Raw genomic sequence first — 27500 nt, 5'->3', positions numbered from 1 at the left:
TGTAAATGTATAACACTGTACATTCATTGCTTACCCTTGTTTACCTCCATTTATGTACATTATCTGCAGTGTTGTAATGTAACGGAGTACAAATACTTCGTTACTGTACTTAAGTAGAAATGTCACGTATCTGTACTTTACTTCGTTATTTATATTTATGTCAACTTTCACTTTTACTTCACTACATTTCATAGATAAAATATAGACTTTTACTCCGTTATATTTCCACTAAACATCTTCGTTACTCGTTACTACAAAATAAAATCAGAAGAAATGTGTGTGACTGTAATAATGGAGGTTTGGTGAATCACTGCTCCTAGATTACATTACGCTCCACACGCTGTACGGAGAAGCACAGGGACGCGCAGCGTGCACGCGCAGTCAGAGCTGGAGGCGCAGCGTGCACGCGCAGTCAGAGCTGGAGGCGCAGCGTGCACGCGCAGTCAGAGCTGGAGGCGTTTATCTATAACGTTAATCGGCGGAAAGCCACAAAGAGGCAACCAAAAGCAGTGAAATGTCACTATTCTTATTACCAGAGTTGTAGCACAAACAAAATATTAATGTAAATAATCCATTTAATACTAAATAAAAATAACATTTATTGATTTGGTCTTTGTGAATATTAGTTTATTAATGACTACATTCATTAGACACACTGTTTGTAGAGAATGTACACACACATGAACTGATCTGATTCAAGACTGACATCATTACATCATACATAAAATTTTGGTGTCCACTTTTGACATTTAATAATCCCATAACTTTTGTCTTACTATGTAGTCATATAATATATAATATAAAACTCTTCTTGTTTTAAATTCTCACTGAGGACTAAAACCCCCTAAAGATGAGACCCTAGAACTGCCCCTGCTCTTATGTCTACTGAAAATCACTGAAATTTTACTTTTTACTTTTACTTCAAATACTTAAGTACATTAAATATCAGAAAATGACTTTTGATACTTAAGTACAGTAAATATCAGATACTTTAAGACTTTTACTTGAGTAATATTCTAAAAGGTAACTTTCACTTCTACTGAAGTCTTTTTCTAGCACGGTACTTTTACTTTTACTGAAGTATTGCTTTCTAGTACTTTATACAACACTGTTATCTGTATATACACTGTAGATAATCCTGGTTATTGTTGTACATACAGTGAACATAATGCACACATACAGTGAACATAATGCACACATACAGTGAACATAATGCACACATACAGTGAACATAATGCACACATACAGTGAACATAATGCACACAGACAGTGAACATAATGCACACAGACAGTGAACATAATGCACACAGACAGTGAACATAATGCACACAGACAGTGAACATAATGCACACATACAGTGAACATAATGCACACAGACAGTGAACATAATGCACACATACAGTGAACATAATGCACACATACAGTGAACATAATGCACACAGACAGTGAACATAATGCACACATACAGTGAACATAATGCACACAGACAGTGAACATAATGCACACAGACAGTGAACATAATGCACACAGACAGTGAACATAATGCACACAGACAGTGAACATAATGCACACATACTTCACAGCCATATATAATTATATGTTTTTACACATATTCCTATGAATTCCTGGGTTTCACCTCTGAAGACTGCAATTGATGAAAAAAAGGTAAAACCACAATAAAGACCAGAGATCTGTTTTGGGATGCACTTATTCTCAGGGATTTCAGTACAACGTAACAGATATTGCATCATCGGGTAGGCGTGGCCTATTTGATAATCTAACCCTAACCCTAATCCTAACCATAGTTTTTGGTTGTTTATTTGTTTTCTAAAATAAATCTATCTGTATTACTGTTTTGTCCTTCGTAGTATGCTGTTTTTTTTAAAAGAGGGCGTTGTTCCAAGACCTCCGGAAACACGCCCACTTTTCGTCGTGGTAACCAAACCCCTGTAATTTAGTGAATGCCGATCTGTCTATGGGAGAAAAGATCCATCTTGGTTGTGAGATGTTGCACATGTCTAGGTGCATCTACGTCAGATTCATCTCTTTCTCTCAAACCCAAATGTCTTCAGTACTTTCAGAGGGGAATGTACAGTTTCAGATCATTTATAAACACTTAAAATTAACACTTTCAGTTTTACAAACGAATGTGACAAATGAAGTGACAAACAGGACTTAAAAGTGCAACACAAAACACACACTTCAGCCATTTGTTTATTATAAATGTGTTTATGCACAGTGTACTCACACACACACACACACACCATGATAAAAACGTGTGTAATTTACAGCAGGTTTACAAGTGAAGAAGTGTTTTGAGTCAGTTTTTCTACAGTCCTGCTTCTGTACACTGTTTGGTGACTATAGTGATGATGATGATGATGAAGGGTGTCAGTGCTCCAGGCTGCTCAGAAGCCTATCTGTGATGTGTCTGATAGAGCTGTAGGTGGCGCTCTCTGGAAACGCCTTCAAGAAATCATGACCTTCCTCCACACTCGCACTCAGGAGAGGGTCCAGCGGCACAGAGCCTACACACACACACACACACACACACACACACACACACGCACAAACAGTGTATACACTTACATGCTAAAGTGTGTGCCCCATGTTAATGTGATACTCACCCAGGAAGTCTGATCCTGTGAGCTTGGCAAGTTCCTCTCCTCCTCCTTTAGAGAAGATACTGGTGCATTCCTACACACAGGCACACATGTAATGGGTGGATTAGGTGCAATGGGCTGGGGCTAAGTTCTGGGCCAGAAAAGGTGCCTTTGGATTTCCATCATTAATAATGGTCTGATTAAGGTTGTTCAGGTGTGTGTGTGTATGTGTGTGTGTGTGTGTGTGTGTGTGTGTCTTACAGTGCAGTGAGGACACACAAAGCCACTCATGTTCTCCACTATGCCCAAAATCTTCAGGCCCGTCTTCTTACAGAAAGTAATCTCACGCCGAACATCTCCTGTAGATACCGCCTTAGACACACACAGACACGCACACACACACACACACAGACACACCAGAATTAATGCACAGAATTTTGGTATAGATAAATGGGTGGATGGATGGATGGATGGATGGATAGAGCTTTAGTTAGCTATGTACCTGTACTTTAATAGTACAGGAACACAGCAACTAAATGCCGTTTATCATCTAGTGCAAATAGTAGAAAGAAATGTGCAAAGATAAACATGCATTCTTTCTTCATCTTTTTGCATTTATATAAAAAAAAACCTTCAAAACTTTTTCATTGGAGAGACAGAGAAAGAAAGAGAGAGACTTTTAGCATCTCTTTAATTTACCAGAAAATGATTAAAATGTTTAAGCACTTATGTACGTCGCTCTGGATAAGGGCGTCTGTCACATGCTGTAAATGTAAATATATATATTTTTATGTGTGTATACCTGTGGTGTGGTGACCAGTATGGCTCCATCCACTCTATGTTTTTTCAGGTTCTCCAGGATGGCCAAGTGCTCATCTGATGTTCCAGGGGGTGTGTCCACAAGCAACACGTCCAGTTCCCCCCATGCCACATCACTCACAAACTGACCAATCAGAGCTGAGAGATAAACAGACATTAACCAATGAGAGAGGAGAGTAGAAACTCATATGGACCAATCACAGCTTAGAGAGATCAGACACACTGGACATGTAAACGAAGCGAAAGATCAGAGGACAGACCGTTCTTTTTAGGTCCTCTCCAGATGATAGCATCATCAGGGTCGTCCAGAAGGAAGGCAATGGACATGAGGGACAGACGGTCCACACACACTGGGACCCATCCAGCGTCACACTGATGGACCTCATGCTTACTCACACCAAGCATGCGGGGGATACTCGGCCCACACAGGTCCACATCCAACACCCCCACCTGCATGGGCGAGCACACACACACACACACACACACACACACACACACACACACACACACACACACACACACACACATTATCTCAAAATACTTCCCCTTCCTTTTTTTGCACATTGTTCAGTGTGTGTTTACCTTCTTCCCTGCTTGTAACAGAGCGAGTGCTAACTCTGTCGTGATGGTGCTCTTCCCAACCCCCCCTTTACCGGACAGAACCAATACCACATGGTGCACCTTCTCCAGATTCCCTCTGTCTGAGAGAGACAGAGAAAGAAAGAGAGAGACTTTTAGCATCTCTTTAATTTACCAGAAAATGATTACAATTTTTAAATAAATACAATAATTAAAAAAATAAATTAATTACATACATATGTAAAGAAAGGAGAGTACATGTTGTGGTCACCCACACACACACACACACACATAAAACACACACACACATAAAACACACACATATTTATTGAACCATTATGATCAACATCACAAAAGCATTTCTGACCCATTTAGACTTAAGTCTCAGTATCAATAATCAATTTGTAGAAAGCAAATTCTACCTACAGTATATCTGTTTGCCTTAAACCAGCTAACTTGTACTTACGTGACAATGTTGCCAATATAGCTTGTGCACTTTTCCACACACTACTGTACTGTACATAAAGTGTAACACTTTTACACACACTACACAGAGTGTAACACTTTTACACACACTACACAGAGTGTAACACTTTTACACACACTACACAGAGTGTAACACTTTTACACACACTACACAGAGTGTAACACTTTTACACACACTACACAGAGTGTAACACTTTTACACACACTACACAGAGTGTAACACTTTTACACACACTACACAGAGTGTAACACTTTTACACACACTACACAGAGTGTAACACTTTTACACACACTACACAGAGTGTAACACTTTTACACACACTACACAGAGTGTAACACTTTTACACACACTACACAGAGTGTAACACTTTTACACACACTACAGAGTGTAACACTTTTACACACACTACAGAGTGTAACACTTTTACACACACTACAGAGAGTGTAACACTTTTACACACACTACAGAGAGTGTAACACTTTTACACACACTACAGAGAGTGTAACACTTTTACACACACTACAGAGTGTAACATTTTTCCACACACTACACAGAGTGTAACATTTTTCCACACACTACACAGAGTGTAACATTTTCCCACACACTACAGAGTGTAACACTTTTCCACACACTACACAGAGTGTAACATTTTTCCACACACTACAGAGTGTAACACTTTTACACACACACTACACAGAGCGTAACACTTTTACACACACTACAGAGAGTGTAACACTTTTACACACACTACTGTACTGTACATAGAGTGCAACACGTTTCCACACACTACAGAGTGTAACACTTTTCCCCACACTACAGAGTGTAACACTTTTACACGCACTACAGAGTGTAACACTTTTACACGCACTACAGAGTGTAACACTTTTACACACACTACAGAGTGTAACACTTTTACACACACTACAGAGTGTAACACTTTTACACACACTACAGAGTGTAACACTTTTACACACACTACAGAGTGTAACACGTTTACACACACTACACAGAGTGTAACACTTTTACACACAATACAGTGTAACACTTTTACACACACTACAGAGTGTAACACTTTTACACACACTACAGAGAGTGTAACACTTTTACACACACTACAGAGAGTGTAACACTTTTACACACACTACAGAGAGTGTAACACTTTTACACACACTACAGAGAGTGTAACACTTTTACACACACTACTGTACTGTACATAGAGTGCAACACGTTTCCACACACTACAGAGTGTAACACTTTTACACACACTACAGAGTGTAACACTTTTACACACACTACAGAGTGTAACACTTTTACACACACTACAGAGTGTAACACTTTTACACACACTACAGAGTGTATCACTTTTCCACACACTACAGAGAGTGTAACACTTTTACACACACTACAGAGTGTAACACTTTTACACACACTACAGAGTGTAACACTTTTACACACACTACAGAGTGTATCACTTTTCCACACACTACAGAGTGTATCACTTTTCCACACACTACAGAGAGTGTAACACTTTTACACACACTACAGACTGTAACATTTTTCCACACACTACACAGAGTGTAACACTTTTACACACAATACAGTGTAACACTTTTACACACACTACAGAGAGTGTAACACTTTTACACACACTACAGAGAGTGTAACACTTTTACACACACTACAGAGTGTAACACTTTTACACACACTACACAGAGTGTAACACTTTTACACACACTACAGAGTGTAACACTTTTACACACACTACAGAGAGTGTAACACTTTTACACACACTACAGAGAGTGTAACACTTTTACACACACTACAGAGTGTAACACTTTTACACACACTACAGAGAGTGTAACACTTTTACACACACTACAGAGAGTGTAACACTTTTACACACACTACAGAGAGTGTAACACTTTTACACACACTACAGAGAGTGTAACACTTTTACACACACTACAGAGAGTGTAACACTTTTACACACACTACAGAGAGTGTAACACTTTTACACACACTACAGAGAGTGTAACACGTTTACACACACTACAGAGAGTGTAACACTTTTACACACACTACAGAGTGTAATATTTTTACATACACTACAGAGTGTAACATTTTTCCACACACTACACAGTGTAACATTTTTCCACACACTACAGAGTGTAACATTTTTCCACACACTACACAGAGTGTAACATTTTTCCACACACTACAGAGTGTAACACTTTTACACACACTACAGAGTGTAACACTTTTACACACACTACAGAGTGTAACACTTTTACACACACTACAGAGTGTAACACTTTTCCACACACTACACAGAGTGTAACACTTTTCCACACACTACACAGAGTGTAACACTTTTCCACACACTACACAGAGTGTAACACTTTTCCACACACTACAGAGTGTAACACTTTTCCACACACTACAGAGTGTAACACTTTTACACACACTACAGAGTGTAACATTTTTACATACACTACAGAGTGTAACATTTTTACATACACTACAGAGTGTAACATTTTTTCACACACTAGAGAGTGTAACACTTTTACACACACTACAGAGAGTGTAACACTTTTACACACACTACAGAGTGTAACACTTTTACACACACTACAGAGAGTGTAACACTTTTACACACACTACAGAGAGTGTAACACTTTTACACACACTACAGAGAGTGTAACACTTTTACACACACTACAGAGAGTGTAACACTTTTACACACACTACAGAGAGTGTAACACTTTTACACACACTACAGAGAGTGTAACATTTTTACATACACTACAGAGTGTAACATTTTTCCACACACTACAGAGTGTAACAATTTTACACACACACTACAGAGTGTAACACTTTTACACACACTACAGAGTGTAACACTTTTACACACACCTCAGAGTGTAACATCTTTACATACACTACAGAGTGTAACATTTTTCCACACACTAGAGAGTGTAACACTTTTACACACACTACAGAGAGTGTAACACTTTTACACACACTACAGAGAGTGTAACACTTTTACACACACTACAGAGTGTAACACTTTTACACACACTACAGAGTGTAACACTTTTACACACACTACAGAGTGTAACACTTTTACACACACTACAGAGTGTAACACTTTTACACACACTACACAGAGTGTCACACTTTTCCACACACTACACAGAGTGTAACACTTTTCCACACACTACAGAGTGTAACACTTTTCCACACACTACAGAGTGTAACAATTTTACACACACACTACAGAGTGTAACACTTTTACACACACTACAGAGTGTAACATTTTTACATACACTACAGAGTGTAACATTTTTCCACACACTAGAGAGTGTAACACTTTTACACACACTACAGAGTGTAACACTTTTACACACACTACAGAGAGTGTAACACTTTTACACACACTACAGAGAGTGTAACACTTTTACACACACTACAGAGAGTGTAACACTTTTACACACACTACAGAGAGTGTAACATTTTTACATACACTACAGAGTGTAACATTTTTCCACACACTACACAGAGTGTAACACTTTTCCACACACTACAGAGTGTAACAATTTTACACACACACTACAGAGTGTAACACTTTTACACACACTACACAGAGCGTAACACTTTTACACACACTATACAGAGCGTAACACTTTTACACACACTACACAGAGCGTAACACTTTTACACACACTACACAGAGCGTAACACTTTTACACACACTACACAGAGTGTAACACTTTTACACACACTACACAGATCGTAACACTTTTACACACACTACACAGAGTGTAACACTTTTACACACACTATACAGAGTGTAACACTTTTACACACACTACACAGAGCGTAACACTTTTACACACACTACACAGAGTGTAACACTTTTACACACACTATACAGAGTGTAACACTTTTACACACACTACACAGAGTGTAACACTTTTACACACACTATACAGAGTGTAACACTTTTACACACACTACACAGAGTGTAACACTTTTACACACACTATACAGAGTGTAACACTTTTACACACACTACATATACTGCTTTCTTCCCAGTGACACTGAGATGCTCCGTTTCTTGCCACATGTCAAACTCTATGATTCTGTGGTAATCTTTTGCCCGACAGCCCTAATGCACATGCACAATGTTTGTTAGGCGCCACAACACCTCGCGTTTTTCCTTGTTTTTTTTTATTTTTTTGTTTCAATAACAAATGATAACAGATAACAAAATGCAATGCATATTATTAAAATCTTAAAATAGTAACATAACATAAAAGAAAGAAAAAAAATACAAAGAAGGGATATTGAGCAATACAATTAATTTAGAGAAGGGGAATTAACAGCCTTGTAAAAGTCTATAGTTTTGACAGCTTTTTGGCTAGTGAGTCTTTTTAAAGTTTCAAAATACGTTTTCATTTCCAGCTTAAAATGGAAAATGGTTAGTTTCTTTTCAGACCACTTACATTTATGGATATGAAATTTGCCAAATAAAATAAACAGATTTAAAATAAAAATATGACATTTCACCATTTTACTTTCCTCATAAGAAAATATAAAAAAAAAATTTCTGTATATTCATTTTTGTCCCACATAATGATTCAAAAACATGTTCGACATCAACCCAAAAAAACCAAGTGCACATACAATCATAAACAAGGTGCAGATTCTGTATTTATATTATATATTATTTATATTATATATAATGTACAACAATCTGAAATATCATTTTAAATTTTTTTGTAGAAATTGGTATTGGTTGGATAAATTAGGTGTATAATTTAAAAATATACTTCAATAATTTTATTGCTAATGCGATATTTATTATTATAAGTCCAAACCAATTTCCAATTCATATTCTCAAAAATTGTCCCAGTATTGTTTGCTTCCCAATACTAAAGTGAAGTAACTCCCTAAAAAATTGGAGCCCCCTTCATTATAAGAGTTACATGAAATATTTTTTATTTAAGTAGAGGGCCTTTTCTTTCCATAAAAAATTAAACAAGATAAAATCTATTTTTCTGGTAAATATTTTGGGGACATCCAGTAGCTACCTTAAACTAGATAAGCTGCAAGATAAACTAAACGAGATAAACCTTCAGTCTTAGAAAGAAGGACCCAAGTGTGATAAATCTCTCATGAGCCACATATCAAATTTATTTTTCATTTTTTAAATAATAGTTTGCAAGTTAGATTTTACTCGATCTGCTTGGTTTTTACAAATTTTAATTCCCAAATATGTGACTACATCCATAATTGGAACACCTTCATATTCTGTTAAATGGACATCGTCTTTTATTGGAAAAAGTGTACATTTTTTAATATTGAGATATAGTCCTGAAACTATGGCAAAAGCACCTAGTCTATAATTTTTTACCTGCATTTAATTTTTTAAGAAAATAGAACACCCTCAAAGGGGTCCTTATATATGTGCCATGCCTTCACTTGCATTACTATCATAAACAAAAATGGAGCAACAGGATCCCACATGGTCCACATGGTCATTTTATTAAACTATTACATTTGTTGTATAAGGTTTTTAATCGCAAACATGTGAGCCAATAACTTTATTGAAACTTTCAATAGCACCATTATTATTAAAGTTTTGTGTCTCCAAATGTAGTAGTAAGTGATCCGATAGTAAGTGATCTTTAGTAGTAAGTGATCTAGTAGTAAGTGACCTGTAGTAAGTGACCTGTAGTAAGTGACCTATAGTAAGTGACCTATAGTAAGTGACCTATTAGTGAGTGATCTTTAGTAGATCTGTAGTAGTAAGTGATCTAGTATTAAGTGATCTAATAGTAAGTGATCTAGTAGAAAGTGATCTGTAGTAGTAAGTGATCTGTAGTAGTAAGTGATCTAGTACTAAGTGATCTAATAGTAAGTGATCTAGTAGTAAGTGATCTTTAGTAGTAAGTGATCTGTAGTAGTAAGTGATCTAGTTTTAAGTGATCTAATAGTAAGTGATCTGTAGTAGTAAGTGATCTAGTATTAAGTGATCTAATAGTAAGTGATCTTTAGTAGTAAGTGATCTGTAGTAGTAAGTGATCTAGTAATAGTAAGTGATCTTTAGTAGTAAGTGATCTTTAGTAGTAAGTGATCTTTAGTAGTAAGTGATCTTTAGTACTAAGTGATCTAGTATTAAGTGATCTAATAGCCAATAACTTTATTGAAACTTTCAATAGCACCATTATTGATTAAAGTTTTGTGTCTCCAAATGTAGTAGTAAGTGATCCAATAGTAAGTGATCTTTAGTAGTAAGTGATCTAGTAGTAAGTGACCTATTAGTGAGTGATCTTTAGTAGATCTGTAGTAGTAAGTGATCTAGTATTAAGTGATCTAATAGTAAGTGATCTAGTAGTAAGTGATCTGTAGTACTAAGTGATCTAATAGTAAGTGATCTAGTAGTAAGTGATCTGTAGTAGTAAGTGATCTGTAGTAGTAAGTGATCTGTAGTAGTAAGTGATCTAATAGTAAGTGATCTAGTAGTAAGTGATCTGTAGTAGTAAGTGATCTGTAGTAGTAAGTGATCTGTAGTAGTAAGTGATCTAATAGTAAGTGATCTAGCAGTAAGTGATCTGTAGTAGTAAGTGATCTGTAGTAGTAAGTGATCTACTATTAAGTGATCTACTATTAAGTGATCTGTAGTAGTAAGTGATCTGTAGTAGTAAGTGATCTGTAGTAGTAAGTGATCTAATAGTAAGTGATCTAGTAGTAAGTGATCTTTAGTGGTAAGTGATCTGTAGTAGTAAGTGATCTTTAGTAGTAAGTGATCTTTAGTAGTAAGTGATCTAGTAGTAAGTGATCTAGTAGTAAGTGATCTAGTAGTAAGTGATCTAGTAGTAAGTGATCTTTAGTAGTAAGTCATCTTTAGTAGTAAGTGATCTGTAGTAAGTGATCTTTAGTAGTAAGTGATCTTTAGTAGTAAGTGATCTAGTAGTAAGTGATCTAGTAGTAAGTGATCTTTAGTAGTAAGTGATCTTTAGTAGTTAGTGATCTAGTAGTAAGTGATCTTTATTTCAGGTTTCAGGATCAGTGTAATTAAATGCTGACACACTGTTCATGGGAGTTTAACATTATTTATAGCCCCCTGAAAAACAATAACAATTACAGTATGTGACCTTGAACTGTCTTATAAAATTCTCCAGTAAGGATGACATTGTCTGGGGATTTATTACCTTTTAATTTACTGAAAGCGCTTTTTAAACTCTTTTAGGGTTATATTTTGGTCTCTTTTTTCTTCCAGGACTTTGTTATTGCTTCTGGCCTTGTTTTATTTATAGGAGACAGAAATCTGAACCTTGATTGTTATCATGTTTAAATTAAATTAGTTAATAGTAATATTAACTAATATTAAATTTAATATTAAATTAGTCTAATAGTAAGTGATCTAGTAGTAAGTGATCTTTAGTAGTAAGTGATCTGTAGTAGTAAGTGATCTAGTATTAAGTGATCTAATAGTAAGTGATCTGTAGTAGTAAGTGATCTAGTATTAAGTGATCTAATAGTAAGTGATCTTTAGTAGTAAGTGATCTGTAGTAGTAAGTGATCTAGTAATAGTAAGTGATCTTTAGTAGTAAGTGATCTTTAGTAGTAAGTGATCTGTAGTACTAAGTGATCTAGTATTAAGTGATCTAATAGCCAATAACTTTATTGAAACTTTCAATAGCACCATTATTGATTAAAGTTTTGTGTCTCCAAATGTAGTAGTAAGTGATCCAATAGTAAGTGATCTTTAGTAGTAAGTGATCTAGTAGTAAGTGACCTATTAGTGAGTGATCTTTAGTAGATCTGTAGTAGTAAGTGATCTAGTTTTAAGTGATCTAATAGTAAGTGATCTAGTAGTAAGTGATCAGTAGTAGTAAGTGATCTAGTACTAAGTGATCTAATAGTAAGTGATCTAGTAGTAAGTGATCTAATAGTAAGTGATCTAGCAGTAAGTGATCTTTAGTAGTGTGATCTGTAGTAGTAAGTGAACTACTATTAAGTGATCTAGTAGTAAGTGATCTGTAGTAGTAAGTGATCTGTAGTAGTAAGTGATCTGTAGTAGTAAGTGATCTAATAGTAAGTGATCTAGTAGTAAGTGATCTTTAGTGGTAAGTGATCTGTAGTAGTAAGTGATCTAGTAGTAGTAAGTGATCTTTAGTAGTAAGTGATCTTTAGTAGTAAGTGATCTTTAGTAGTAAGTGATCTTTAGTAGTTAGTGATCTAGTAGTAAGTGATCTAGTAGTAAGTGATCTAGTAGTAAGTCATCTTTAGTAGTAAGTCATCTTTAGTAGTAAGTGATCTGTAGTAGTAAGTGATCTTTAGTAGTAAGTGATCTGTAGTAGTAAGTGATCTGTAGTAGTAAGTGATCTTTAGTAGTAAGTGATCTGTAGTAGTAAGTGATCTTTAGTAGTAAGTGATCTTTAGTAGTAAGTGATCTAGTAGTAAGTGATCTTTAGTAGTTAGTGATCTAGTAGTAAGTGATCTTTATTTCAGGTTTCAGGATCAGTGTAATTAAATGCTGACACACTGTTCATGGGAGTTTAACATTATTTATAGCCCCCTGAAAAACAATAACAATTACAGTATGTGACCTTGAAATGTCATAAAATTCTCCAGTAAGGACGACATTGTCTGGGGATTTATTACCTTTTAATTTACTGAAAGCGCTTTTTAAACTCTTTTAGGGTTATATTTTGGTCTCTTTTTTCTTCCAGGACTTTGTTATTGCTTCTGGCCTTGTTTTATTTATAGGAGACAGAAATCTGAACCTTGATTGTTATCATGTTTAAATTAAATTTGTTAATAGTAATATTAACTAATATTAAATTTAATATTAAATTAGTCTAATAGTAAGTGATCTAGTAGTAAGTGATCTTTAGTAGTAAGTGATCTGTAGTAGTAAGTGATCTTGTATTAAGTGATCTAATAGTAAGTGATCTGTAGTAGTAAGTGATCTAGTATTAAGTGATCTAATAGCCAATAACTTTATTGAAACTTTCAATAGCACCATTATTGATTAAAGTTTTGTGTCTCCAAATGTAGTAGTAAGTGATCCAATAGTAAGTGATCTTTAGTAGTAAGTGATCTAGTAGTAAGTGACCTATTAGTGAGTGATCTTTAGTAGATCTGTAGTAGTAAGTGATCTAGTATTAAGTGATCTAATAGTAAGTGATCTAGTAGTAAGTGATCTGTAGTAGTAAGTGATCTAGTACTAAGTGATCTAATAGTAAGTGATCTAGTAGTAAGTGATCTGTAGTATTAAGTGATCTAATAGTAAGTGATCTAGCAGTAAGTGATCTTTAGTAGTAAGTGATCTGTAGTAGTAAGTGATCTGTAGTAGTAAGTGAACTACTATTAAGTGATCTAGTAGTAAGTGATCTGTAGTAGTAAGTGATCTGTAGTAGTAAGTGATCTAATAGTAAGTGATCTAGTAGTAAGTGATCTTTAGTGGTAAGTGATCTGTAGTAGTAAGTGATCTAGTAGTAGTAAGTGATCTTTAGTAGTAAGTGATCTTTAGTAGTAAGTGATCTTTAGTAATTAGTGATCTAGTAGTAAGTGATCTAATAGTAAGTGATCTAGTAGTAAGTGATCTTTAGTGGTAAGTGATCTGTAGTAGTAAGTGATCTAGTAGTAGTAAGTGATCTTTAGTAGTAAGTCATCTTTAGTAGTAAGTCATCTTTAGTAGTAAGTCATCTTTAGTAGTAAGTCATCTTTAGTAGTAAGTGATCTGTAGTAGTAAGTGATCTGTAGTAGTAAGTGATCTTTAGTAGTAAGTGATCTGTAGTAGTAAGTGATCTTTAGTAGTAAGTGATCTGTAGTAGTAAGTGATCTTTAGTAGTAAGTGATCTTTAGTAGTAAGTGATCTTTAGTAGTTAGTGATCTAGTAGTAAGTGATCTTTATTTCAGGTTTCAGGATCAGTGTAATTAAATGCTGACACACTGTTCATGGGAGTTTAACATTATTTATAGCCCCCTGAAAAACAATAACAATTACAGTATGTGACCTTGAACTGTCTTATAAAATTCTCCAGTAAGGACGACATTGTCTGGGGATTTATTACCTTTTAATTTACTGAAAGCGCTTTTTAAACTCTTTTAGGGTTATATTTTGGTCTCTTTTTTCTTCCAGGACTTTGTTATTGCTTCTGGCCTTGTTTTATTTATAGGAGACAGAAATCTGAACCTTGATTGTTATCATGTTTAAATTAAATTAGTTATAAAAATCTTCTACAGAACTGGAAAAGTACAGAGATTTATCAGAGACTTGGTCATTAATTTAAGTTTATATATTAATATTTCTCTTATCTTTATAATTCCCTTTTATTACAATATTGTTATTGTATTTAGTTCAGATGTGTGAAAGTAAAATGATGTAAATATACAAACACTGTGTTGTTGAGCAGGAGACAGTTTATAACACAAGCCCTGAGACAACGTCACCCTGCACTGGGAGATTTAATGCTGCACTAAAATGTCTGAAACTTTAATCTCACATCTTACCTCCTTTTGCCTCCATGACTTCCGCAGACACGTGACGTAATCGATCACACAGCGTGCGATTGGTTGATTCCGGACCAGTTTCTTACTCGCCCTTACAACGTGGTTGTATTGTGAGTTTACACTCTACTGACCCCTGCTGTTCATCATGTGTGTTTTTTTTACTGATTCATAGTCAAGCACAACACAGTGAAAAAAGATAAATAAATAAATTAAAATAATAAATAAACAATAAATAAATTCAAATAAATAATATTAATAAATAAATAAACAAATAAATAAATACATAATAATATAGTAATAGTAATAATAATAACAATAATAATAAATAAATAAATAAATAAATAGATAGATACATACATACATACATACATAATAATAATAATAGTAATAGTAATAATAATAACAATAATAATAATAATAATAATAATAAATAAATAAATAAATAAATACATTAATTAAGTAATTAATTAATCGATTAATTAATTAATTTAACAATTGGACCTATTATTTATTTACAAACAGATCTATGATAAATGTACAGTAGTTGAAGGAACACTACTGTTTCATAAAGACTGTATTACTGTAATAAATACCGAACATGCAGAGATAAAAAAATCAGGTCTTTAATTTCACTAAATATATTTTGACTCAATATTAGAACAGTTTAAATTATTAAACCTTTTATGTTGAAACAGAAACATTAGAGACGTTTGAGTTACTCCAGTCCAGTAGGAGGCGCTATCAGTATCATTTAAGATAAATAAATAAATAAATCAATGATTACTGCAGCGGTTGGTCCCTTTAAAGGATGCGTCATTTTACGTTAACGCTAAAAAGGTGCTTATTATTACGCATGCGCATTGGGGAGCACAGTGATTAGTGCCACAATGTCGGGATTAAACAGGGCTCACACCTGGGACATCTCAGACTCGGACTCGGACCCTGAGCCTCCTTCTGCTCCCTGTGTCCAGAGCTCCAGACCTGGGGAGAGGAGGAAAACAAAGCTCCTTGTGGACAACAGACAGGAGAAGAGAGAGGAGAGAGAGAGACAGAAGGAGGAGAAGAGAGAGGAGAGAGAGAGACAGAAGGAGGAGAAGAGAGAGGAGAGAGAGAGACAGAAGGAGGAGAAGAGAGAGGAGAGAGAGAGGAAGAAGGAGGAGAAGAGAGAGGAGAGAGAGAGGAAGAAGGAGGCAGCTGAAAGAGTAAAAAGACTAAAACCTGAGGAGTATTTGAACACCGTCACTGTTAACATCCACCCAGGTACTCTTCATCATCACTCTCATTAGCTTCATCATCATGAACATGGTCAGGTATAAAGTAAAAGGAGCAGACATGACCCTGCCATGGTTTATTAAGGTCATCTTAGATTAGAGGGGTGCCAATACTTTGTTTAGACCTACAGTTTATATACACAACCCTGTGTCCTGTGTTGGTGGCTGGAGCTGATAAACAGAATGTCAGCAATGTTAACATGTGATTGACAAGCTCAGATTTAACACTGAAGCTCCGCCCCTTTACTGTCATCAGCAGCCGAGATGTGTGTGTGTGTGTGTGTGTGTGTGTGTGTGTGTGTGTGTGTGTAGTGTTGCTGCAGGACTCTGGGTGTGACGTGTTGTTGAGTACGCTGGCTGGTCTGGAGTGGAGGAGCCGAATAGAAGAGCACAACCTCACACACACCATCAGCTGGGGCAGAAAACTTCCTCATGTAAATCCCTCTGTCTGTGTAACAGCTACTACTACTGCAGTACACACTGTAACACCCTGTAACACACCTGTAAAATACGTGTAACACCCTGTAACACACCTGTAACACACCTGTAACACCCTGTAACACACCTGTAACACACCTGTAACACCCTGTAACACACCTGTAACACACCTGTAACACACCTGTAAAATACATGTAACACCCTGTAACACACCTGTAACACACCTGTAACACACCTGTAAAATACGTGTAACACACCTGTAACACACCTGTAAAATATGTGTAACACACCTGTAGCACACCTGTAACACACCTGTAGCACTCTGTAACACACCTGTAACACACCTGTAGCACACCTGTAAAATATGTGTAACACCCTGTAGCACACCTGTAGCACACCTGTAACACACCTGTAGCACACCTGTAGCACACCTGTAACACACTAACACACCTGTAGCACCCTGTAACACACCTGTAGCACACCTGTAACACCCTGTAGCACACCTGTAGCACACCTGTAACACAGTGTAACACACCTGTAGCACACCTGTAACACAATAACACACCTGTAGCACCCTATAACACACCTGTAGCACACCTGTAACACCCTGTAGCACACCTGTAGCACACCTGTAACACAGTGTAACACACCTGTAACACACCTGTAGCACCCTGTAACACACCTGTAGCACACCTGTAACACAGTGTAACACACCTGTAACACACCTGTAGCACCCTGTAACACACCTGTAGCACACCTGTAACACAGTGTAACACACCTGTAACACACCTGTAGCACCCTGTAACACACCTGTAGCACACCTGTAACACAGTGTAACACACCTGTAGCACCCTGTAACACACCTGTAGCACACCTGTAACACCCTGTAGCACACCTGTAGCACACCTGTAACACACCTGTAGCACCCTGTAACACACCTGTAGCACCCTGTAGCACCCTGTAGCACACCTGTAACACCCTGTAACACACCTGTAATACACCTGTAGCACACCTGTAACACAGTGTAACACACCTGTAGCACACCTGTAACACAATAACACACCTGTAGCACCCTATAACACACCTGTAGCACACCTGTAACACCCTGTAGCACACCTGTAGCACACCTGTAACACAGTGTAACACACCTGTAACACACCTGTAGCACCCTGTAACACACCTGTAGCACCCTATAACACACCTGTAGCACACCTGTAACACAGTGTAACACACCTGTAACACACCTGTAGCACCCTGTAACACACCTGTAGCACACCTGTAACACAGTGTAACACACCTGTAACACACCTGTAGCACCCTGTAACACACCTGTAGCACACCTGTAACACAGTGTAACACACCTGTAGCACCCTGTAACACACCTGTAGCACACCTGTAACACCCTGTAGCACACCTGTAGCACACCTGTAACACACCTGTAGCACCCTGTAACACACCTGTAGCACCCTGTAGCACCCTGTAGCACACCTGTAACACCCTGTAACACCCCTGTAATACACCTGTAGCACACTGTAACACACCTGTAACACACATGTAGCACCCTGTAACACACCTTTAGCACCCTGTAGCACCCTGTAACACACCTGTAACACACCTGTAACACCCTGCAACACACCTGTAACACACTATAACACACTGTAACACACCTGAAAACACCTGTAACACACCTGCAACACACTGCAACACACCTGTAACACACCTGCAACACACTGCAACACACCTGTAACGCACTGTAACACCTGCAACACACCTGCAACACACTGCAACACACCTGCAACACACCTGTAACACACCTGTAACACAGTGTAACACACCTGTAGCACCCTGTAACACACTGTAGCACCCTGTAACACACCTGTAACACACTGCAACACACCTGTAACACCCTGCAACACACCTGCAACACACCTGTAACACCCTGTAACACACTGCAACACACCTGTAACACCCTGTAACACACTGCAACACACCTGTAACACCCTGTAACACACCTGCAACACACTGCAACACACCTGTAACACACATGTAACACACTATAACACACTGTAACACACCTGCAACACACCTGTAACACACATGCAACACACTGCAACACACATGTAACACACATGTAACACACTATAACACACTGTAACACACCTGTAACACACTGTAACACACCTGTAACACACTATAACACACTGTAACACACCTGTAACACACCTGTAACACACCTGTAACACACTGCAACACACCTGTAACACCCTGTAACACACTGCAACACACCTGTAACACCTGCAACACACCTGCAACACACTGCAACACACCTGCAACACACCTGTAACACACCTGTAACACAGTGTAACACACCTGTAGCACCCTGTAACACACTGTAGCACCCTGTAACACACCTGTAACACACTGCAACACACCTGTAACACCCTGCAACACACCTGTAACACCCTGTAACACACCTGTAACACACTGCAACACACCTGTAACACCCTGTAACACCCTGTAACACACTGCAACACACCTGTAACACCCTGTAACACACCTGCAACACACTGCAACACACCTGTAACACACATGTAACACACTATAACACACTGTAACACACCTGTAACACACATGCAACACACTGCAACACACATGTAACACACATGTAACACACTATAACACACTGTAACACACCTGTAACACACTGTAACACACCTGTAACACACTATAACACACTGTAACACACCTGTAACACACTGCAACACACCTGTAACACCCTGTAACACACTGCAACACACCTGCAACACACCTGCAACACACTGCAACACACCTGTAACACACTGCAACACACCTGTAACACACCTGTAACACAGTGTAACACACCTGTAGCACCCTGTAACACACTGTAGCACCCTGTAACACACCTGTAACACACTGCAACACACCTGTAACACCCTGCAACACACCTGCAACACACCTGTAACACCCTGTAACACACCTGTAACACACTGCAACACACCTGTAACACCCTGTAACACACTGCAACACACCTGTAACACCCTGTAACACACCTGCAACACACTGCAACACACCTGTAACACACATGTAACACACTATAACACACTGTAACACACCTGCAACACACCTGTAACACACATGCAACACACTGCAACACACATGTAACACACATGTAACACACTATAACACACTGTAACACACCTGTAACACACTGTAACACACCTGTAACACACTATAACACACTGTAACACACCTGTAACACACTGCAACACACCTGTAACACCCTGTAACACACTGCAACACACCTGTAACACCCTGTAACACACCTGCAACACACTGCAACACACCTGTAACACACCTGTAACACACTATAACACACTGTAACACACCTGCAACACACCTGTAACACACATGCAACACACTGCAACACACCTGTAACACACCTGTAACACACATGTAACACACATGCAACACACCTGTAACACACATGTAACACACATGTAACACACTATAACACACTGTAACACACCTGTAACACACTGTAACACACCTGCAACACACCTGTAACATACTGCAACACACCTGTAACACACTGCAAAACATAATAGCACAACGTACCATAACTACAACACAACTGTTAAACTTCCTTTATATGATCTTTGTGCTGCAGCTTCTTACTGCTACACGAGGACATTTTAATTTCAGAACCATTTTTAAAGACACACACACACACACACACACACACAGAATTTAGTAATCTGAGGCGGTGTATGTGTATGTGCAGAGTGAGGATGAAGATGGTGGGGTGGTTGAGGAAGATCAGGTTCTGATGGTTGTCACTCAGATGGAGTTTGTAGACATGATGATGTCCATCAAACAGGTAACAGCTGAACATTCCTACACACAGGCTGTTTCATTACTATATTAACACTATCCCTCAGTCACTTCCCTGTTCATAACTCACTCTTTTTTACTCCAGCTCCGTTACCCTGCCACGTCACACTAGCTGTTAGTATGTTAACAAATGTGGAAATTGTAACAGTAGACAGTAACTCTGTGAGATTTCATGTGTGTTAGCTGAGACATGAATAAGGATTAGAGACATCAAACTGCCCCTAAAGATCAGCTCTGTAACTGTGTCATATTGATGTTTCTTCTTGTGCTTCATAGGCTCTAATCGGTGGTTGTGAAGAGGCGGAGTCTCTGTTTCAGCCACTCTGTGAGTATCTGAACAGAAACAAAGGGACAGTCGTTTCACTGCTGGTGACCAGGGGACAGTACTTTCAATGGTACACACACACACACACACACACACACACACACTTCACTTATGACATCCTAGAATGTACAGTTATACAATGCCGTGTGTGTGTGCATGTGCATGCAGTGGAGGCTCGCGTTGTGATGATGGTGATGAAGATGATGAGGTGTGTCCACGTTCTCAACTTGGGCTCCATAACATAGAGATTGAGGAGGTCAGAGGTCACTTCCTGCTGTCACTTAACTCTTGCCCGTTATGTCTGATGGCATCATGGTGTCGACTCTGATGGTGTTGAACATGTAGAAACTTCAGTGTTCAATAATCAGTAACCAGGATTTTGGTAGCTGACATTCTTTAACCCTTTGTGTTAGCATGCTCATAGGCTACAACATCCTGATCACATGCTATATTTAATTATACTTATAGTTTGATTTAGTGAATCGTCTAGTTTCAGCAGCTAATTGGCAAACCGGGTAGTTAGTAGATTATCAAACCAGCTGCACCGTAAAGCCATCTAGTTATTTGGAAGACAAGCTGGTTATAATACAGTGATACCTCGAGATACGAGTTTAATTCGTTCCGTGACTTTGCTCGTATCTCAAAACAATTTTCCCCGTTTAAATGAATTGAAATCCCATTAATCCGTTCCAGCTCGCAAAATTCCACTCCAGTTGTTTTGTTTATGTTTTGAATATAAAAATGTTCAGTACTGTATTTATAAATGACAAATATTGTATAAGGGGCACGGTGGCTTAGTGGTTAGCACGTCCACCTCACACCTCCAGGGTCGGGGTTCGATTCCCACCTCCACCTTGTGTGTGTGGAGTTTGCATGTTCTCCCCGTGCCTCGGGGGTTTCCTCCGGGTACTCCGGTTTCCTTTCCAAAGACATGCATGTTAGGTTGATTGGCATCTCTGGAAAATTGTCCGTAGTGTGTGAGTGTGTGAGTGAATGAGAGTGTGTGTGTGTGCCCTGTGATGGGTTGGCACTCCGTCCAGGGTGTATCCTGCCTTGATGGCCGATGACGCCTGAGATAGGCACAGGCTCCCCGTGACCCGAGGTAGTTCGGATAAGCGGTAGAAGATGAGTGAGTGAATGAAATATTGTATAAAAACATACAGTAATAAAAGAGAATGTTAAAAAAATAAACTGGTTTTGCTTTATGGAAGATGCGCACGGAGGTTGAGGGAGGAGTAAACAGGTGGAGGAGTAAACAGGTGGAGGAGTAAACAGGTGGAGGAGTAAACAGGTGGAGGAGTAAACAGGTGGAGGAGTAAACAGGTGGAGGAGTAAACAGGCGGAGGAGTAAACAGGCGGAGGAGTAAACAGGCGGAGGAGTAAACAGGCGGAGGAGTTAGGAGGAATTACACTTTCACCATCGTTCACTTAGTCACTACTGTACACTCTTAATGCTACTTTACACTTAAATGGAACTTAACTAAACTTCATTTAGAGCGCGAAGAGCAGCGACTAGTAAATAGAATAAACCCCCGTATAACAGAACCATTAATCATGCATAGAGTTAAAAATAGGAAAGGAAAATAATAAATGACTAAATGGATAAATAAATAATTAAAGAGAGAGAGGGAGAGAGAGAGAAAAATATGTGGAGATTTATGACGTAAACTGGTACAACGAACACAGGTTCCGGCTCGGGGGAGTCGGGGTTGGAGGAGGGAGTTTAAGTCGCAGCAGCAGCGAAGCGCTAGAGCGGCTCTATGGATGGGAATTTAAATGGTCGGTAATATGGATGTAGTAACCGGATTGGTGCGAGTCGTGGACAGCTGATTAACAGCTGATTAACAGCTGATTAACAGCTGACCTGACAGAACTAACGCCATGCTTGATTTCTCTTAACTGAACTTAACTGCTACAATTTCTGTTTTCTTTACATTAATTTTGCTTAATTTTCTTCATCACTTTACTCTTCATTTGTTTTTGCCTTTTTTGTCACTCTTTCCTCACTAACATCTGCCGGTCGTTTTAATAAAAACCCGTCCGGTCGGCATATCAGATAGTCGCACAAGTTACATTTTTTAACAGATCCAACGCTTAAAACGGATCCTCAGATGGTCGTCACCTCACGCAGCGCCTTTGCAATTCTCCATAGGAAATGAATGACATCCTGTTTATCGGCCGTCGTTTGTCGTGTGCAGTGTGAAGGCGGCTTTAACCGAGTGAGACGCTGGAAGCTGAGGGGTGAAACAGAGCACACGTGGTTGTTGGGGATCTTTGTTTCGGCTTCGGCGGCCGCACAGATGCTCGTATCTCAAAAATTTGTTCGTATCTCAAGCCAAAACTTTGGTCGAATCACAGCTCGTATCTCAAAACATTCGTATGTCAGAGCACTCGTATCTCGAGGCATCACTGTACTGAAAGTTAACCTACTGTTTTGTGTGCTAGCTTTACTGTAGCTAGTTAGCCAGCTAGCAGTTTGGCAAATCAGAGAGCGTTCAAATTAGCTAATAATCTAAGCTCCTGTTCCTCCATTTGAATTGTGACCTTCACCCTTAAACATTAAGGATATTGTGTGGCACTTAGAGAGATGGGACACAGAAGAATAGGCACAGAAACGGGTGCACATGCTGCCGTCACAACATGATGTCAGTGTGTGTTTACATGATGTTTAGGTGCTGGTGTACCTGGAGATCTACAAGAATGTGACAGTCCACTTCCTGTTTAGCTGGCAGGAAGTCACTAATCATGTGTGTGCTGTTACCAAGGCCTTATCTAAACGCCCCTTTAGGTCAGTATCTCTCTCTCTCTCTCTCTCTCTCTCTCTCTCTCTCTGTGTCTCTCTCTCTCTGTCTCTCTCTATCTCTCTCTCTGTGTCTCTCTCTCTCTGTCTCTCTCTCTGTGTCTCTCTCAGACACACACACACACACACACACACACACACACACACACACACACAGTGTGCGCTATTATTTACCATATTGTTTGATCTCTGTGTGATTATGATGTGTGTGTGTTCAGAACACAGCAGGACGTCACTGATCTGGGTTTCTGTGTGGACGGATTGTGGGCAGGGGGCGTGCGTGTTGAGCGTAGTGGGCGGGGCCTTTCTCAGGTGTGGACACGACAGATACAGCAACTCAACAGGGTGAGCATTGCCATGGCAACAGCTGTGAAAACTGCCTACCCCTCTCCCAAACTCCTCATGCAGGTAACAATATTATATTGTCCCTTATACGTGTTGGTGTTTATATGGTGTGGTGAAGAGTGAACACTCTCTCTCTCTCTCTCTCTCTCTCTCTCTCTCTCTCTCTCTCTCTCTCTGTCAGGCATATGAGAGTGCAGCGTCAGAAGAAGAGCGGTGTGGATTATTGGCTGATCTCACTGTGAGAGGCGGGGCTAAAGAGCGGCGTATCGGACCTGAACTGTCCAGTCGTGTGCACCGTCTTATGACGTCTCAGAATCCTGAGCTGGTGCTAGACTAGGGGATTGTGGGAAATACTCAGATTTCCCTCAGATTTAATATATAAACCATGGATATGACACACACACACACACACACACACACACAGATCACTGTAAAGTTTGAAATTATTTTGATTTAAATAAATACATTTTCACTTATTGTATTGTTCAGTCATTTATATATAAAGTGTTTATTTCCGTAATATATTCCAATTATTCATGTAGGTTACAGTTTTTTGGGCTTATTTTTATTTACAGAGGTTTAAAACCCAAGAGAAACTACAGAAGGTGTGTTTAAAGGACAGTTAACAGTGTAAATAGTAATGATTTGCTTTAGACGTATCTAAACATAAGGTGTAATTAACACTGTTGCTCTGAGTCTGTACACAGGATGTTTCTCTCTGCCTCTGGTTCGTCCATTAGGGATAAATATCAATTTAAACTTTTCAAATGTTTATTTTAAAATGTTGGTCATTTTTAATGCTGAGTTTTTAACAGTTCTTTGATCTTTTTGGAGATTTTATTGCAGATCATTTATTCAGCAGTAGTCCAGGTGCAGATTGTGTTCAGTGCTTCTGTAAACTGAACGTTAATTCAGACACACACAGTGCCTTTGGCTCAGACCCTCGGTGTGTTCATGGAGTTATATCATGTAGCTCAGTTCTACACACCATGTCAGGAGAATCTCGACATCTTCAGGACTGCTGGAGTAGAAGCTCAGATTCTGAGACACATGCAGAGCTTCAGAGTCTGTATGCTGTCTCAGAGGCTGTTGTTTTTCTTGTTCTTGGATGTAATTATTGATGTGTGTGAGCTGAGTTAGCTGTTTCATAGTGGAACAGGATTAGACTGTGGATTACACAATACTTTCATCCTCAGTTCTTTATCTCATCACCTTCAGTCTGATGTCACTGTGACCTTCACTCAGATGATTCACTTTTCACAAACAGACACTGGATCATTTTTTAGCAATTACAGAAGGAGAATTTCTGATGGTGTCAATGTGGTCAAATTAATCCGCTTCTTCACCACTAACAGTACTACACACACACACATACATACATACACACACACGCATGCACACACACACATACATACACACATACATACACACACATACATACACACATGCGCACACACACACACATACACACATGCGCACACACACACACACACACACATACATACACACATGCACACACATATACATACACACACATACATACATACACACACACACACACACACACACACACATACATACACACACACATACACACACACACACGCACACATATTTCACTGCATGTCATACCCTGTATGTATGTGTATGTGACAAATAAAATTTGATTTGATTTGATTTCACACACACACACACACACACACACACACACACACACACACACACACACACACACGAGGGGGAAGATTAGATGATTATAACTTTAACTCTATTAAATACACTGTGTGTGTGTGTATAGAAATCTCAAAGGGAGATACAGGGCACTATTTAGGGTATATTAACCATTTTATACACATAATTCATACAGTAGACATGTATAAGATTCAGGTTGCTGCATCCTATACACACACACATTTTTATACACACATTTATACACACACATTTATACAGTAACATTTATACACACACATTTATATACACATTTATATACACACATTTATATACACACACATTTATACACACACACTTATAGACACAAACAATTATATACACAAACATTTATATACACACATTTATATACACACATTTATACACACACACATTTATATACACACGCATTTATATACACACATTTATATACACACATTTATACACACACACATTTATATACACATGCATTTATATATACACACATTTATACACACACATTTATACAGTAACATTTATACACATACATTTATATACACATTTATATACACACACATTTATACACACACACTTATAGACACAAACAATTATATACACAAACATTTATATACACACATTTATACACACACACATTTATATATACACACATTTATACACACACACACATTTATATACACACATTTATATATACACACATTTATACACACACACACACATTTATATACACACATTTATATATACACACATTTACACATCACTTTTTTATTTGCTATATTTTTCTATATTTTGTTTATTTTCTTTTCCCTATAATCTCATTTATTGTACATCACTTCTATTGTTTTCCTTATTATTTCTATTCTATTGTTTAGAATAAGGACAGCAGTAAAAAGCATTAGACTGAATGTCCTACTTGTGTATGATTGTGTATATAATTAATAATATTAGATCAGACTAATTAAACATAAAGCTTTGAAGCTATATTTCAGTGATCTAATCACAGTGAGATCAGAGATCAGCCAATCAGAGATCAGCAAATCAGAGATCAGCAAATCAGAGATCAGCAAATCAGAGATCAGCAAATCAGAGATCAGCGCTGATTCAGACTAAAACAACAGCCTGAAGGGAGGAAAGTCATGTGACTTCGCACGTGACGTTGCTGTTCACGCGCCGTGCGGCTGCGTAAAACGTAACAAACAAACAAACAAACAAACAAACACACACACACACACACACACACACACACACACACACACACACACACACACACACACACACACACACACACACACACACACACACACGTCAATATGGCCGAACCGGCTGAGAAAGGTAACGTTTATACTTTTAATAGCGCGATTCAGTCCGTTTGTGTGTTTGTGTTCAGAACAGATTTAAACTTTCCTGAAAGTGTTAATTTTGCACATCTTAAATCTGTCTCTATGGACAAAATACTGTACAAAATAGTGTGTAAAAGTCACACACAGTGTTTGTGTTAACTGTGTAGTGCATTATTGTGTTAACTGTGTAGTGCATTATTGTGTTAACTGTGTAGTGCATTATTGTGTTAACTGTGTAGTGCATTATTGTGTTAACTGTGTAGTGCATTATTGTGTTTGTGTTAACTGTGTAGTGCATTATTGTGTTAACTGTGTAGTGCATTATTGTGTTAACTGTGTAGTGCATTATT

The 27500-nt window shown here is 38.2% G+C and overlaps 3 protein-coding genes across 3 annotated transcripts in view; 2 read left to right on the top strand and 1 right to left on the bottom strand.

The window, feature by feature from the left end:
- Positions 1-2196: 2196 nt before the first annotated feature.
- Positions 2197-15127, bottom strand: nubp2 (nucleotide binding protein 2 (MinD homolog, E. coli)). Its single transcript, XM_060869453.1, has 7 exons — positions 15016-15127; positions 4005-4123; positions 3683-3872; positions 3406-3560; positions 2865-2975; positions 2628-2697; positions 2197-2528 (listed from the first exon to the last, which is right to left on the bottom strand). The coding sequence occupies exons 1-7, from the start codon at positions 15029-15031 to the stop codon at positions 2392-2394; spliced, it is 798 nt and encodes a 265-aa protein (XP_060725436.1). The 5' UTR covers positions 15032-15127; the 3' UTR covers positions 2197-2391.
- Positions 15128-15772: 645 nt separating this feature from the next.
- LOC132845468 (probable crossover junction endonuclease EME2) lies at positions 15773-24582 on the top strand. The gene is made up of 8 exons (XM_060869451.1): positions 15773-16275; positions 16599-16720; positions 20527-20622; positions 20913-21031; positions 21130-21217; positions 23634-23749; positions 23980-24169; positions 24288-24582. Exons 1-8 carry the CDS (start codon positions 15903-15905, stop codon positions 24441-24443), a joined length of 1260 nt encoding a protein of 419 aa, XP_060725434.1. The 5' UTR covers positions 15773-15902; the 3' UTR covers positions 24444-24582.
- Positions 24583-26987: 2405 nt separating this feature from the next.
- Positions 26988-27500, top strand: part of mfsd1l (major facilitator superfamily domain containing 1-like) — an 8898-nt gene continuing 8385 nt past the window's right edge. Inside the window, exon 1 of the mRNA XM_060869462.1 lies at positions 26988-27142. Within this exon, the coding sequence (XP_060725445.1) occupies positions 27121-27142 (22 nt within the window). The 5' untranslated portion in view covers positions 26988-27120. The remainder of the gene's footprint in view (positions 27143-27500) is intronic.

This window comes from Tachysurus vachellii, chromosome 5 (assembly GCF_030014155.1).
Source record: "Tachysurus vachellii isolate PV-2020 chromosome 5, HZAU_Pvac_v1, whole genome shotgun sequence".
NCBI lineage: Eukaryota > Metazoa > Chordata > Actinopteri > Siluriformes > Bagridae > Tachysurus > Tachysurus vachellii.
Note: the sequence above shows the minus strand (reverse complement) of the source record. Positions and strands in the feature narration are given on the sequence as shown.

Excerpts from the sequence above, each read along its gene's own strand:
- nubp2 (XM_060869453.1), bottom strand. Across the intron at positions 3,873-4,004 it reads TGTTACAAGCAGGGAAGAAG|GTGGGGGTGTTGGATGTGGA; the intron begins GTAAACACACAC and ends TCGCCCATGCAG. Across the intron at positions 2,698-2,864 it reads TTGTGTGTCCTCACTGCACT|GAATGCACCAGTATCTTCTC; the intron begins GTAAGACACACA and ends GCCTGTGTGTAG.
- LOC132845468 (XM_060869451.1), top strand. The coding sequence starts at position 15,903 with ATGTCGGGATTAAACAGGGCTCACACCTGGGACATCTCAGACTCGGAC. Across the intron at positions 16,276-16,598 it reads CACTGTTAACATCCACCCAG|TGTTGCTGCAGGACTCTGGG; the intron begins GTACTCTTCATC and ends GTGTGTGTGTAG. Across the intron at positions 23,750-23,979 it reads TTATCTAAACGCCCCTTTAG|AACACAGCAGGACGTCACTG; the intron begins GTCAGTATCTCT and ends GTGTGTGTTCAG.